The 16,241-nt window shown below is 45.9% G+C and overlaps 1 protein-coding gene across 5 annotated transcripts in view; it reads right to left on the reverse strand.

The window, feature by feature from the left end:
- The window catches only part of LOC135916353 (cyclin-D-binding Myb-like transcription factor 1), an 83,516-nt gene that overhangs the window by 44,000 nt on the left and 23,275 nt on the right, over positions 1-16,241 (reverse strand). For all 5 annotated transcript variants that reach the window (XM_065449716.2, XM_065449712.1, XM_065449715.1 and 2 more), the window contains exons 5-9: positions 11,817-11,910; positions 11,661-11,737; positions 6,595-6,785; positions 2,792-2,901; positions 1,712-1,940 (exon numbers count right to left, since the gene is read on the reverse strand). In XM_065449716.2, coding sequence (XP_065305788.1) covers positions 1,712-1,940; positions 2,792-2,901; positions 6,595-6,785; positions 11,661-11,737; positions 11,817-11,910 — 701 coding nt within the window. The remainder of the gene's footprint in view (positions 1-1,711; positions 1,941-2,791; positions 2,902-6,594; positions 6,786-11,660; positions 11,738-11,816; positions 11,911-16,241) is intronic.

Below are 16,241 nucleotides of genomic sequence, written 5' to 3' on the forward strand. Positions count from 1 at the left end.
ATTCCAAGCGAGCAAGAATAATTCTTTCCATCACTTTTCCGACGCAGCTCGAAAGCGCAATCGGACGATATGATGAGAGCTTAAGTGAAGACTTTCCAGGTTTCAGAATGGGGATCAAGCGGCTCGATTTCCATTTTTTAGGAATGGTGCTGTTCTGCCAAGACTCATTGTAGTAGTTGAGCAGCTCAACACATGCGTCATGTCCAAGGTGGCATAGGGCAGCACACGTGATGCCAAAGTGCAACAAAAGAGTGGCACCAAAACCAGCGTTCTTGACACAAGGGATGCATATTCCCGAACGAACACTCAATCACGGGCTGATGTGTGGCACTCCATGCTATGACCATAATCTCAAACGCTATAAACAATTCCATGTCCATGGGACGTGAGTTTCCTTATTTTCGATGCATTTTTCTCCCCGAGACACACATAATGCAGCGCACTCCTGCGATTGGCGATCGTTGTTCGAAACGCACATTCAGTTTGTGTTCAGTTTCGCCTCACGGGATTGACCTAGGCCACGGCAAGTCATCAGCCGCGGGGAAGCCAAATTGAACACGCATTTCAGACAACAATCTAATATCTCCCCTAGTAGGTGTGCAAAGCCGTCGTCACATGTCAGTAGCAACATACGTGCTGCTTCAAAGGGGCGATCAACAGACAAGATGGCGGCCATGACGTGTTTTCAGTGCACATGATCACTTCCGGCGCTTGGTTGTTTTTGTAAACAAAAATGTCAACGGTCGCACAAGTGTAATGTGGCACCATTTTTCGCAATTTTAGTGCAAAACAACGCATTTGAGCACATTTTGGAGCCTGCTAGCCCTATGCGAGTAGGTAATATGTGGGGTTACGCTCCGGCAAATTTTGTTGATGCAGGATTGTAGTACAGCGACATTTCGTTGTTGAGAGGTATGAAATGCATTGAATCTTACGGGCATTCACCGGAGAAACGAAAATATTGTGTTGTCACGAGACTTTCATTGTTGCGGGATTTCATTATCACGGGTTTCGACTGTAGTGTAGTTCTACTGCGGGCGACACTGTGCAAAAGATTGACTGGCTTCGCTTAATTCGTACTGCCGATGCAAAGTTATCACTGACACTGCATGAAGCCATATCTTTCATTGCCAACCCTCGAATTCAACAAAATTAATTTTTTTTCTCATTCAAATTTGCTTTCTTCAATTGCCCGATAATTCAGAATATTTTGCAGCCTCTTCCTTGTAAGAAAAATGGATCAGCGACTGTACTCATTTTCATAAAAGGTCAAATTTCGATACAACAATATTTCTATATAATGAAGCAAACTGCCGATTTTACCAACTTCATTACATTGAGGTTTAACTGCATTTCTGGATGTAATCAACCACAGACATGACGACTGATGGCAGCAATAGAGTAATGTCACAATGGCCTTAAAACAATTAAATTAAGTGTGTTTTGATAATTTGGTATTGTGTAACGTCCTCTAGCAGGGCTAGTCAGCTTAATGAGTAGGCTGTTTGATGGCCGATATGCCCATGTTTCGTACCCAGCAACCTTTTGGACAAAGCAATTCATCACAGAAAAACAAACTGGTGAACTATGGTAATCTCAAGCAAACACTGGCTTTTTATGTGAAAATATCTTCATGTGGTTGCTGCTTTAGCTTGAAATCCTGTTACAACATTGTTGTGGCTGGGCTCAACCAAGGTATGTTGTGCCTTACGTGCTGATGAGGGTGAGGTCGTCCTGGCGAGTCCAGTGAGTGCCCCCAGCCTCTTTCCAGTTGAGGTAGTTGAGCCACTTGGTGCGACATTGCTTTTCTGAACGGCTGCCCACACGCTCTGCCACGGCTGTCCACGACAGGCCACCGCTCACCATCTCCCCAGGCAGTGCCCCACTGAGGTCATATACAGCCTCCGCCAGTCGCCGTTCTTCGGCAGGCACCCACACCCCTGCATCAAGGATGCTTTACCATGATGATGAATTTACCTAATGCAATCCCAGTCATTGATCCAGCCAATAGCTCAGAGAGTTACATAGCCAAGAAGCTTTTGGAGACAAGAACACCAAACTTTGGGAATGTGTAAGCTGGTGATGCATCTAGACTAATTCAGAGCGCACAAAACCACACAAAAGACAAGGAAATGCAGTCCGAAACATCGCTAAAGAATTGACACCTTAAAGGGTACCAATCTGACATCTGAAGAATTCTTTTTATACCTCATCAGTGACTGTTGTCCTTGTTACACTCTACCTGACTGCCCAAGTGTTTATTGAACTCAATATGTTATCTAAAACACTGAGCACATGAAGAAAACTGAACTGAAAAGATTAGGTACTAGCGCATGCTAATAAGTTGTCCTTGTAAATTAACAGTGTGAAGTAGACAGGCTTAGAAGGGCGTGGAAAACACAGGGAGAAAATGTGATAGGGCAAGCTGTGGGATGCCAGGATAGGAATTCCATGACCGTTCCGACCTTTATAGTCAACAAGCTTCCTTTTAACAGTTTATCATCTCTAGAAGCAACAAACGGACATAAAGAAATTCCGATACAGCTATATGCACTGTGCCACTGCGGATGACAAGGTGTACACCTAAAGGGAGAGGAGTGTAGCCCAAGGAGAAATCATTTTCTTAGTAGTTTTTTTGCTAACGCATTTAGACCCAAATCCAGGGGTGCAAGTTTTATACAGGAATATACAATCACACGCTTCGAAGAACTATGCATTAGGAAGTAATTAAGCCTGAATAATTTATAGCACTGTCCAGGTAACAGCACCTTGTGAAACAATGTGTCCTTACCTTGACGGCAGTTTTCTTTCATGAGCCGACACCTATCCTTTATAGATGCTGCACTTCGACCCAGTGCGTTTCCAATAACTCTCCAGTCATTTCCGTGGGCTGCTCGTAGCCTGAAGAGAAGGAAACCTTTATGCAGATGCAAAGCTCACTGTGACTTTCAAGTGCATTCCCAGAGACCGAGAATCAAGGCTTAAAGTTTCAGCTAGTAAGCGGTGCATTCTGTGTAAAGGCCTCCATCACTATTTTGAGAGATACTATGTTAAAATGTTAGGTCAGCTTTGCCACTGCCACATCAAGATATGGCCTCAGCAGTGCCATGTATTCACAAGATTGGTGTTCACAAAATAGGTGTTCACAAGATAACTGTTCAAAAGATAGGTATTCACAAGATAGAAAAAAAAAATTATGGGGTTTTACGTGCCAAAACCACTTTCTGATTATGAGGCACGCTGTAGTGGAGGACTCCGGAAATTTTGACCACCTGGGGTTCTTTAACGTGCACCTAAATCTAAGTACACGGGTGTTTTCGCATTTCGCCCCCGTCGAAATGCGGCCGCTGTGGCCGGGATTTGAACCCGCGACCTTCTGCTCAGCAGCCTAACACCATAGCCACTGAGCAACCGCGGCAGGTCACAAGATAGATAGCAGTAAGTGTTGCTTCACAAACTTTAACAGTATGGTCAATGTTTAAAGATAACTGCCATCTAGTGCTTGGCTACTGATTACAGCTGAAACAAGGCATCAAGGTACAATACATTTTTTTTTATGCATAGATGTCAGCCTAATGCGTCTTAAAAGTATTTTTTTGTTCTCTTAATAATGTGTGAGATATCTTTACTGCCTGCTAAGGGTCAATACTGCACATCCATCACATGACCATAAAAAAAAAATATTCAGCTGAAAATGGCTCAATACTGATACATAACATCTGTTATACGATTCTAAGGCAGGTCAACAAGTGCTTGGAAGATGGAGTGAATTCCAGAAGCTACCTTGTACATGAACAAGAACATGGCAATGACAAGAGCCCTTCCAAAAACATTGGCTTTTGAAAGTATTATAGAAAATACACCTCAAAATAGGATGAACATAAGAAATGCACAAAATGCTAGTCAGCTAGCTGTTATGAGTGCCCCTACAATGCTGGCAGCGGCCGTGACTGTTGTGGCTGCCCTGTGGCACACAGACCTGCATCAGCTGAGTTTTTACCAAGCTCATGGAAGTATACCGGATTTTTTCTAGCTCCAAAAATGTTAAAAATTGCCTGTGAAAGATAGCCCAATCTTAACCCTCTATATAAATTACTCGATGAGGTGACCATTACTTCTATCAGAAATAAAAATGCTTAATTGAATAATTAACATAATTATGATAATTACAGCACATATATAAATCTATTAATTATATCCACTGAGTTCACAAGTACCACTTGGAATGAATTCGCTGGACTGCACCAGTTTCAAGATATTAATTTTCAAAGTGTTTCGACAAAATGCACTGGCTTTCCAGTTGCTTCGTTGAGGAAAATGCTGTTTTATGCACCGAAGCACAAAAGTAACTGGAACATCAATGCATTTCATCGGAAACTTTGAAAATTAATATCTACAAACTGGTGCAGTCCAGAGAATTCATTCCAAGTGGATATGCCTTGCGAACTCACTGGTCATAATTCATAGATTTATATATGTGCTGTTAGATAAAGAAAAAGCTAGCTGGGGTAATTAGGTTAATAATTTAATTAGGCATTTTGATTTCTGATCGAAGTGATGGTCGCCTTATTGAGTAATTCAGATCAAGGGTTAGAATTGTGCTCTCTGCCAGAGGTAATTGAAAAAAATTTTTGACCTTCTAAAAAAAAGGAATATTAACTTGTTCGAACCAGAAATATTCACTTGTTCGAGTGCTGTCAATCATGTAGCAATCTTGCAAGCAAGATTGCCTAAGTGTGCATTGCTCTAAATTCTAACTAAAGATTATTCCATATGTTTATATGCAGTCATTCACGTCAGCAGTATCACACTAGCATAAATCAACACCAGCACAACTTGTTCTTTTCTCTGCAATTACTACCCTGAAAATGTGCCTTGAACGAAGTGTTCTGTACGAGTTACTTAAAGGAACATTAAAGGCAAATAGCAAGTCAAACTAAAGTGATAGATTAGTGCTCGAGAATCTCTAAGGCGTCAATTTTATTGGGATCAGTGCCTTAATAATCGAGAAATTGAGCTAAATGCAGGACACGATTAGAGACTTCCCTGGGACATTGAAGTACTTGACCGATGACGAAGGCACTGCTCCTTTAAATTTTGTCACTAGTACCCAACCACTCGTTATAAAAACATAATTGGATTGCATTATAACATAAAAGGAAATGTCAGTTGTCCAGTTCTATATAAACTTTAGAAAAAGAACTCATTGGCATTACACTTGACAACAATGCAGGCGGTCGAAAGGTTTTGTTTTTGCTCGACTCTGCACCACCCATGCTTTTATGTTTCAGTAGTTTCATTATAGCGTAGTGCGACGGTGGTTTTGCTGCCTTGCAAAATTCGCACAAACTGCAAGTAGCAGAGTATTCCACTTCCATGCGATATCGCGGAATGCTCAAATGGTCTGTGCCACTGGACCAAAAGCAGCTGCAGTGGAGAATCCACCACTCTTTCTTGGCTCGGTTTATCCATGGCTGCACATTTGCGTTTTGCAGAAAAAACCATACCACCGTCTATCAGGCGATGTTTTACTCACCAACGGCAGCAAAGGATGATGATGGCATATGCAAGGTCACCACTCCCCATTGGGTGATGGGATATTTGAATTGCGATAAATGTGTTCGGACCATTTAGATGCAATTTTGTTATATACAAAGTCATTACTTGGCACGAAACAAGCATTGCAAGGCTTCTGAAGTGGTATTTAAAAAGTCCACATCGACTTAGTATTTGCCTTTAGTGTCCCTTTAATATATTTTCGCAACCCACAAGATTTGACCTTCAAGAGTTTAAGCTATGAAAGAATACCCAACCCTATCATCTTTACAATGGTCTGTCAGTGGACTTCCCCGCATACATCGCATGAAAAATGGTGCAACAGTAGGCAAATCAGTAGCAAAGCCCAGTTGACTAAATTTATCCCTTAGGCAGCATCGCTTATGGTTGTAAGGAGCAGCTAAGAAGAGGAAATGTATGTTGTACAAGTGTTTGTGTGTGTAAATTACTTTCTTCAAAGCCCTTGACAGTGACTCAGTCTTCAATAAATGAAACACAGCTCGCTCAATCTCCTTCACTTCATGCCACGCTATGCTGTTGCATTCAGACAAGCACTTCAATTAGGAATAGTTGTTGAGGAAAAGGATACGAGTGCATGTGGCACTTGTAGATTTTTACCAGTGCATGATGGTATGTGCACTTCAATACTGTATAGAATTCACTGAAGAGTTTGAGCTGGAGCTACCATGTTTCATTCGCTGAAGACTTCACATAACATCAGGTTGTGTTACAACCATGGTGATGTTTTTTTACAGTTTTGGAGCTTGAAAAAGTGTACCATGTTACATTTGATCTTATAATGTCTGTGCAAATAGAGCATTCTTTTTTTGGTGCATGGATTAAACTGCAGATGAGAGTCAGACAATACTGACACATTGACCTGACCGTGGACAATCCAGTAACAGATAAGATCTGCAAGAATAAACTGCAAACAGTTTATTGAGAAAACTTGGCGATATTAAGGCCATTGGGCAAGAGTGTACAGGGTGCCTCAGCTTGCTGTTCGAAGTAGCCAGAAACAGGAGATAGCCTACGTACACCTTGAGCTGGTCCAGTTCTTCAGAGCTGTATTTGCCAATGTGATTCTTGTTGTCGTACATGCGGATGACACGACGGTACACAGAGAACAGGGGTCGATTCAAGCCTTTGGCCACAGTGCGGTAGAAGTCCTTGCGCTCCTCCTTGGTCATCGAGAAGATCACCGTGGCTGGGTTGCTGATCTCACGCTCCTACACACATGGTTCTCTTAATGTTTATTTGTGCTGCTCAGTTCCCCATGACCAAGGGTCATATCATGCCCCTATCTCATGCACCCGTTATTAAACGCAGCATCATATCATACATTTAATAGTGAACTGAACCAACTTGATAACCAGTGTCTTTATTAATAATACTATATGTTTATTGCATTTATTTACAATTATGCAGCTGCAGGAAATCACTTTTGCAATTTCATTCCCTAGAAATATGTGTATTAAAGATGCTAATTTATGTTTTCGTTGTGACTTCCAAGAGCTTGAGTATGCAACATTCCAGAACTGCTGGAAACAGTTACTGTAGGCAGTCAAACACAGTTAAGCCATATGAGAGCAGTCCTTTTCCTTTCTCTCAGTGGCTTTTGCTACATGATGCGTTTCTGCAAGAACTGGTTGATCTATTAACAAATTGGATGATTTATCAATTGAACTAACAAACTTGGTGAGAAGTGCTATACCTAAAGTCTTTGGCAATCAGAAAACTTGTTTTCAACTACCTCCAATGTTTATATGTATACATGTGCATATATAAGCCAGTCAGACTGCTAGTGCTCAAAGTCCGCTTATTAACATTTCAAATTTATTTTAGTATCGGACAATTTGATGTGGCCTGTTCAAATCAACAATCTGAGCAACCCAAGTACTATTACTGCAGGGCAGTGAAACCCGGTAATAATAAACTCGTGTACAATGAATTACGACCTATATCAGATTGCCACAAATCTATGGGCCTTAGACTCACATTACATAACAACATTGATGCACCAACCAGGCTAGGCAACAACATAGCTAAGGACACCTCCTCGATCTTATGCTTACACACAGAATCCAACACATCACATGGCACAACTCCCAAGTTAACCTCGGTAGCAACCATTACATTATTACCATCAAACTACAATTCCAACACAAACCTTTTGCACCCAAACTCCGAAGCCTTACCAATTGGGATAATTTTCGAGAAGCCCACCAGATATCCGCTCCCAAAAACATTCAAGACATCTCAGAATGGCTTCAGCAACTACACTAAGACGCCCAGACGCACAATACCACTCTGCCCCCCAAAAGCCCTCTCACTACGGTTGATTCAAAGCTTCTCCACATTTGGGAAGCCAAATAGTCTCTTCTCAAATGGTGGAAGAGGCGACGGCACAACCAAAGACTAAGACTCAGAATTTTTAAATTAGACCTCCAGATCCAGGAGTACGCCATACAACTGGCCTGCCAGCAGTGGGGCCAGGTATGTGACAGCATGCATGATAACCTCAATAACAAGCGCACATGGCAACTCTTGCGACAGTTATTAGACTCTAACACGTTGCGCATACACCACAACCCCAGCATAAACAAACTGCTACATGCACACATAAACAATTTCAACGAACTCTTCAACGGCCTCCGCCATAAACATCTGCCTCCCGCTCAGCAGTATGACATGCCAAAGTACACTGATGAACTCAACGAGCTACTAAGCGCTGCTAACACGGAAGCAGAGCTTTGCCACGCCCTCGCCACCCTGTGCACAATGTCAGCACCAGGCCCTGGCCTTATTAACAACAAAATACTCCGCAATCTAGACGACAACTCTGTCACAGCCTTCATGGCGTACTTCAATCACTGCTTTGACACTGGCACCCTCCCTAGTTCGTGGAAAAATGCCAGGATAATGTTTATCCTAAAGCCAAACAAACCAGTGAACACTTCTAATCTCAGGCCTATATCACTAACTTCTTGTCTAGGTAAAACACTCTAACATTAAAACCGACTCAGTAAATACGTGGAAGACAACAATCTTTATCCATCAGAAATGGTAGGTTTTCGAAAATCTCTCTCATGCCAAGATATCATGCTTCGAATGCAGCATGAGATCATTACACCCAATAGCAGTCTAGATAAGTAAGCAAATCTCAGTCTGGACCTTTACGGAGCCTTCAATAATGTTTCACATTCTGCTATCCCCCGGGAGCCTAATCTCATTGGGGTTGGGGAAAAGACATATGACTACATACGTACCTTCTTAGCCAACTGTACCGCAACCATACACATAGGCACAGAGCAATCCCCTTCATACGCTTTAGGTAGCTACGGCACGCCCCAAGGCTCAGTGCTCTCTCCTTTTCTTTTTAATCTTTCGATGATGCCGATGGCGTGAGCATTGCGATCTATTCCTGATCTCAAGTTTTCGCTCTACACCGACGACATCATTCTTTGGACGACTGGCGGCTCCGATGGAGAGATTCAATACACTCTACAGGCCGCAGCAGACCCCGTCGTGGCTCATGCTGGGGCAATGAATCTCACATGCTCCCTTCAAAAATCCGAGCTGCTACTTCTGCCATCCCACCGGGGGGTCGAAAAACACGTCTAGTACACAGGTCATTCCAAACAACATCCCTGTTACTAGAGTGGACAGGCTCCGGGTGCTCAGTTTACACATACAAAGCAACCGGCTCAACACATATACCCTGCATACACTCTGCACCACAGCTGATCACACCCTGCACCTTCTAGGGCGTGTCTCCAATAAACATGGCAGACTAAAGGAGGCCAAACTTTCCCGCTTGGTCCAGGCCTTCGTTATCAATAAGATTACATTCACAACACCATATTTACATTTCCTTAAATCAGAATCAGATAAGATCGACACTCTCTTACACAAAATATATAAGTTCGCTCTGGGGGTCCCCATACGTACCTCCACTGAAAGGCTAATGCATAATGGCACCTTCAACACACTTACTGAACTTGCAGAAGCCCACCTCACATCCCAGTATAGCAGACTTTTTAACACCGCAACAGGTCGACACATTCTACAAACTTTTTCTGTCACTCAGGCACCTACCATCAAGACTAAATACATCATTCCACATCGCATACACGAGAACCTCTGCATCCCCCCCCTTCCTAAAAACATGCACCCTGTGCACCACAAACAGCACAGGAGGCAGCGAGCAAAAGCACTCCAAAAACAATACTCCACCTCAAAATACGTGCTCTATGTTGATGCCACCGAATATGGGAACAGAAATCATTATGCAATATCAGTCATTATCTCTCCCGGCCAGGTCGCTGCTGCCACCTCCATTCCTGGCTCTTATTGGAGGAGGTGGAGGAGGCGGCCATAGTCCTTGCCCCCACAATCCCAAATTCATCAGTTACCATTAGCGACTCCAAAGCAGCCGTACATAACTTTGGAGCAGGCAGGGTTTCTAAGCCAGCCCTTTCCCTCCTTTTGGCCCATCCTTTCCATCAAACTGTGGCATTAATTGGGACTGCCACGCATGTGGGCTTTGCCAAAAACGAGGCAGCTCATGCCAGTGCCCGAGGATTTACAGTCCGGGTTCAGGCATCACATTTGTATGACCTCGCCACGGAGCAGGCGCCGTTTACAGCACGGGATCGGCTTATTACCTACAAATTACCTACAACGACATCTGCACACACTACCGATCAGACCGTTTAACCTTTCTGCCCCTCATGGGCAAATCCCCATGCGGGTGTGAAGTTCCTCCCCCTACCCTCTATCCCGTTGCCCTCTTCCCTTTAATGAGGGATAAATAAAGTTTTTCATCATACATCATCATCGCAGGTGTAAGCTTCAAGATGTCACTTTTCATAAACAGCGTAGCGGATAAGACCATGCATAAGTTCAACAGATAAGACTAGTTGCATGACTAAGGAATGTTGTTATAGGTTCACTTCATGTACTCTGTAACATCCCTTCTGTACTTTGTTGTCAATAACATGTTGTCTGAATAAGTCTGGTGAGTGCAGCAAACTGGTTTGTACTTCCATTCTGTTGACTCAAGCCAACGTACCAGGCAGAGTCATACACATGACAGTCACATTGATAAATGAGAGTGTGGGAAGTCACCCATAATGCACACACGCATAGTTGTTGAGACGTCTCAATCATCATAATCTAAGCATGTTGCTGCATACTTGGAGAGGTGGCGGTGTTTTGTTGTACCCTAGGCTTCCACCTTTTCTTTTTATTGTGATAGCAATTATAAGGACACTCCAAGCACATTTCTGCCATAGGCGTTGCTGTGAGGTTGCTGCATGCCATGAGCTGTATGTGCAAGTGAAAGCGGGTGATGGTTATCAGGAGATCGCGGTTCAATCTTGCACACCTAAGGGAGCAAAGCGGGGATGAAGCGCGCCATCTTTTGTTGCAAGCAGGGCCTCATGGGGAGGTAGGGAGGGGCGCGCATTTTACTCCTGGCTACCCATGCAGCCGTGTGTGCCGACCTGGGCCGCTGCATCGTGAAAGCCATCTGTGACAGGGACAGAATCCACCATGCGCTGTGTTTCCGCAGCGTAGTGCATGTTGATGCGAGAGGCAGCACAAAGGTCAATTCGCCTGCTGCTGCTGCCAAGCTTGATCACTCCAGCGTTTTGACAGCGAGTTCCCACAGTGATAGAGTGATATGTGTTCATGTTTGCTAGTGCGCACGTGACACCATGCTTGTTAGTTTAGTTAGTGTGCCTGTGTCTAGAAGTTTATATGGCCGGTAAAACTACGATCCTCATTTAGTATAGCTGTCCACTAATTTTCTATTGCAATTGATGCTTCGCCTTTTGGGTGAAACTGCAACTTTTTTTTTTTCATTGTGAAACCAAGGCTTAATTTACTATAGTCGAGCGGTTGTCGACCCTCTCACAGGCTGAGGGGTGGGGGGTGGGGGGAGGTGAAGTGCCCCCTTGCAATGAAACCTGTGGCCCCACGCACACCTTCCAGGTTCTGGAGCCCCTGGCGACATATCTAGGCAAGATTTCAACACAGCAACTTTCTGCGCATAACCACATGACATGACATGACATACTGAAAAAATCGGCATGTCCTACCTCACAGTACTTCTGTATATTACTTTGCAGAATTTCTGTCTCTTCCTTGGAGAACATGCCCTGTTTCCAAGAGTGGCCTGAAAGATTCAGTAGTATGGAATGAGTAGTCTACATGACAAAATTCTGTTCTGTGAGCTAAAGGTATGTGTTTCTTACCTTTGATATGGAAATTAGTCTTGTCCTCCTTTGTAGTGAACCAATTCTGGTTGACATCGGTCGAAGAAGATGTAGTGGTAGGGTGGGACAAAGTCTGTAACCAAGATTACCAAGGCTCACCACCCGTCGTATTCACAAAAAAATTGCCGGCATTAAAGAGAAGGCTCTAAGCTTTATCTTGGGGCCAACTCTGATTTTTCCATGCAAATACTATGCACATGTGAAAAGCAGAAAAACTTGCATTACACAACTGCTGTACCTACTTGAATAAACTTTGTTTCATTTAAGAGACAGAGAGCCAAGTTCTGCTGATTGTTGGAAACTAGATTTAGATTTGGAACCAAAAATATTGTTACGTGTAGCTGGAGCCCAATACTATATACAATTTATTTACAGGGAAGTAACGGAAGGCCAAAATGGTGACGCTATATCAAGCGGGCCCACGTCGTCTTCTTTCTCCTCAGTGCAGCCTCACTGTGGTGGCTGTTCCGTAGCATCACCCCCGGCGGTAGAAGCACCGTCCCGGTGCTTAATCTACACACCCGCGGTGAAAGGTGTCTGGCATCGCTTTAGTCTTGCCACGTGAACGATGTCACTCGCAGCCGACGACGCTGACAGGTCGGCGGGGATGACTTCATACGTGACATCGGTCACTTGTCGCACCACACGGTATGGGCCAGTGTAGCGCGACAGCAGCTTTTCTGAAAGGCCCACACGTCGAATGCGTGACCAGAGAAGCACCAGAGAACCTGGAGTAAAGTGCACGTCGCAATGGTGGCAATCATAGAGGCGTCTCTGATGCTCCTGTGAGGCCTCGAGACGGGTGCGGGCGAGCTGGCACGCGTGGTCGGCGTGTGCGAATGGTCGCGAGTGTATTCAGTGGTTGAACGTGTGGCCGAGGGCAACAAAGTGTCCAAGGGCAACGCGGGTTCTCGGCCATATAGGAGATAGAATGGTGAATAGCCGGCGGTGTCGTGATGCGATGAATTATACGCGAACGTCACATATGGTAAGTGAAGATCCCAGTCATGGTGGTCGGTCACAACGTACTTTGAAAGCATGCCAGTGATGGTCCGGTTGAGGCGCTCCATGAGGCCGTTGGTCTGTGGGTGGTAGGACGTGCTGAACTTGTGCTTTGTCGAGCAGGAGTGGAGGATGTCCTCGACGACTGCCGACAGAAAGCTGCGGCCACGGTCAGTGAGTAATTGGCGCGGAGCACCATGCACTAAAATGATGTCATAGAGCAGAAAGTCAGCAACGTCAGTAGTACAACTCGTCGGAAGGGCTCTGGTGATTGTGTACCGCATCGCATAATCAGTAGCGACGGCGACTCATTTATTTCCGGAGCCCGAGAGAGGAAACGGTCCAAGAAGGTCTAGACCAACACGGAAAAAGGGTTCTGGTGGGATGTCGATCGGCTGAAGACATCCAGCTGGAGGTGTGGAGGGCTTCTTCCGGCGCTGACAGGGCTCACAAGCGGCAACGTAGCACCACACAGAGCGGGCGAGACCCGGCCAAAAAAATCGACGGCGTACATGGTTGTATGTGCGCGAGGCGCCCAAGTGTCCAGCCATGGGAGCGTCGTGAAGTTGTTGGAGGACAGTCGAACGCAGGTGTGATGGAATTACGAGCAGAAGGCCAAGGCCGTGTGGATCGAGATTGCGGCGGTATAATGTCCCCTCCTTAAGGAGAAACATCCGGGGAGAGGCGTCGCCAGGCGTTGACTCCAGGTGGTCGGTCAAGGCTCGTAATGACGGATCGCAGCGTTGCTCGTTGCCGATTTCAAGCAACTGGGAGACAGAGAAAACGCAAGCGATGGCGTCCGCATCAGCAGGTTCGTCGACGGGGTAGCGGGACAAACAATCGGCATCCTGGTGCAAGCGTCCCGTCTTATATACCACGGAGAAGGTATATTCTTGCAGGCGTAATGCCCAGCGAGCGAGCCGTCCTGTGGGGTCCTTGAGTGAGGATAGCCAGCAGAGCGTGTGGTGATCAGTGATGACACAGAAGGGGCGTCCGTACAAGTATGGACGAAACTTCGCAACAACCCACACAAAAGCGAGGCACTCGCGCTCTGTGATTGAATAATTGCGCTCAGCGGGTGATAGAAGTCGGCTGGCATAGGCTATAACGCGGTCATGTCCATGCTGGCGTTGTGCTAACACTGCTCCTATGCCGTGACCACTGGCATCAGTTCGAACTTCCGCTGAAGCAGACGGGTCAAAGTGGGCCAGAATTGGAGGCGTGGTAAGGAGAGTAGTGAGCTGCGAAAAAGATGCGGCATGGTCAGGTCCCCAAGAAAATGGGGCGTCTTTCTTCAAGAGGTTGGTAAGGGGACGCTGATAGTTGCAAAATCCTTCACAAAGCGTCGTAAATATGAGCACAGCCCTACGAAACTACGAACGTCCTTGGTAGACTTCGGAACAGGAAAGTTCGTAACGGCGCGAATTTTGTCCGGATCAGGTCGCACGCCTCTGGCGTCCACGAGGTGTCCAAGGACGGTGATTTGACGGCGAGCGAAGTGACATTTTGATGAGTTCAACTGGAGACCGGCGCGGCGAAACACGTCAAGAATCGCTGAAAGACGGTCTAGATGCGTGTCAAATGTAGGTGAATAAACGATGACGTCGTCCAGATAGCACAAACAGGTGGACCACTTGAACCCCTGAAGCAAAAAGTCCATCATTCGTTCGAAGGTGGCGGGTGCGTTACAGAGACCGAAAGGCATCACCTTGAACTGATAAAGGCCGTCAGGGGTAATAAATGCAATCTTCTCTCGGTCCATGTTGTCGACGGATATCTGCCAGTAGCCGGACCGTAAGTCGATAGAAAAAAAAATAGGTGGCACCGTACAAGCAGTCTAGAGCGTCATCAATACGCGGCAAAGGGTACACGTCCTTTTTTGTGATTTTGTTCAGGTGGCGATAATCTACACAAAAACGCCATGTTCCATCCTTCTTTTTGACAAGTACGATGGGAGAAGCCCAGGGACTACAGGAAGGCTTGATAATGTCCTTTGCAAGCATCTTTCTGACTTCCTCTTGGATAACAGCTCGTTCGGATGCAGAAACACGATATGGACATCGGTAAATAGGGTTCGCATCGCCAGTGTTTATGCGATGGGTCACGACGGACGTTTGACCAAAGGGTCGATTGTCAAAGTAAAAAATGTCGCGATAGCCATCAAGAACGCGGCAAAGGGCTTGAGCTTGAACAGGTGTAAGGTCAGAGGAACCCATCTTCTCAATGTCGACGTCAGTACCATGCGATGACGCCACGGTATGGGCTGAGCTGTGACTATCTACCACTGTGAATGGCTCGATCTCATCATCCTGCAAAGCGCTAATTATAGCCAATGAAATCCCCTGAGGCAGAACTTGCACGGTTAGCGCGAAATTGACAAAGGGAAGGCAGGTACGGTTGCCTGTAATTGTCAGCACAGTGTGCGGCATGGTAACACCATGTGTAAGTATAACTGCCGGAATTGGTGCGACCACGTAATTACCGTCAGGTACAGCTGGTGAGGACAGCAAGTGAACATGTGTCACAGATTGAGGCGGTAGGCGAATAAAATTCATGCAGCTCAAACGGCTTGGAGGCGGGTCCACAGGGTCGGCAAGAAGAGGCAAGTCAAGGCGAAGTGAGCCGGCCGAACGGTCAATGAGGGCCGAATGATTGGCAAGGAAATCCAGAGAGAATGAGGTCCTGAGGGCAATGCTCGATGACGGTGAAGAGAACGACGGTTTGTCTCTCAGAAATGGTGAGTTGCGCAGAGCACATGCCAACAATAGCGACAGTCCCTCCGTTGGCGACTTGTACAAATCGGTTCGGGGCGGGCGTCAGAACTTTCTTTAGACGACGGTGAAGAGCAGCACTCATAATGGACACATGTGCCCCAGTGTCAATCAATGCGCACACAGGAACATTGTCGACGAGAACGTCCAAAAGATTCTTGTTCGTGGTTAAGGTGAAGCGAGGATTTCGTGCCAATGTCGTCTTTGCAGCTTCACCTCCAGAAACTGCACTGTCTAGTTTTCCGGTCGGGGGTGCGGCGAGAAGGTTGGAGAAGGAGCACGGCGTGACGGTGGTGAAAGAGATTGACGACGGGAGGGAGAAGGCGAGCGGGAGTAGCGGGGTCATGTCAGAGGTGTCGCAGGGTCAGATGATGGAGCAGGCATAGAAGGGGCGAAGGAAAAGGGCGCGCTAGAGGGGCGAGGGTGGTAATCAGGAGAATAGCGCATTGGAAAAGTCCAGCGGCTACGGCAGTGGCGAGCGACATGTCCAATGCGTCGGCAATTAAAACAGATCGGCCTGTCGTCCACTGTTTGCCATTCGGAGGGGTTGCGCTGTCCATAAGAGGAGTAAGAAGAGCGAGGTAGGGACGTGCGGGGAGAAAGAGCTTCCGAGCGTATGGAACGAATGGAT

This window comes from Dermacentor albipictus, chromosome 5, assembly GCF_038994185.2.
Source record: "Dermacentor albipictus isolate Rhodes 1998 colony chromosome 5, USDA_Dalb.pri_finalv2, whole genome shotgun sequence".
NCBI lineage: Eukaryota > Metazoa > Arthropoda > Arachnida > Ixodida > Ixodidae > Dermacentor > Dermacentor albipictus.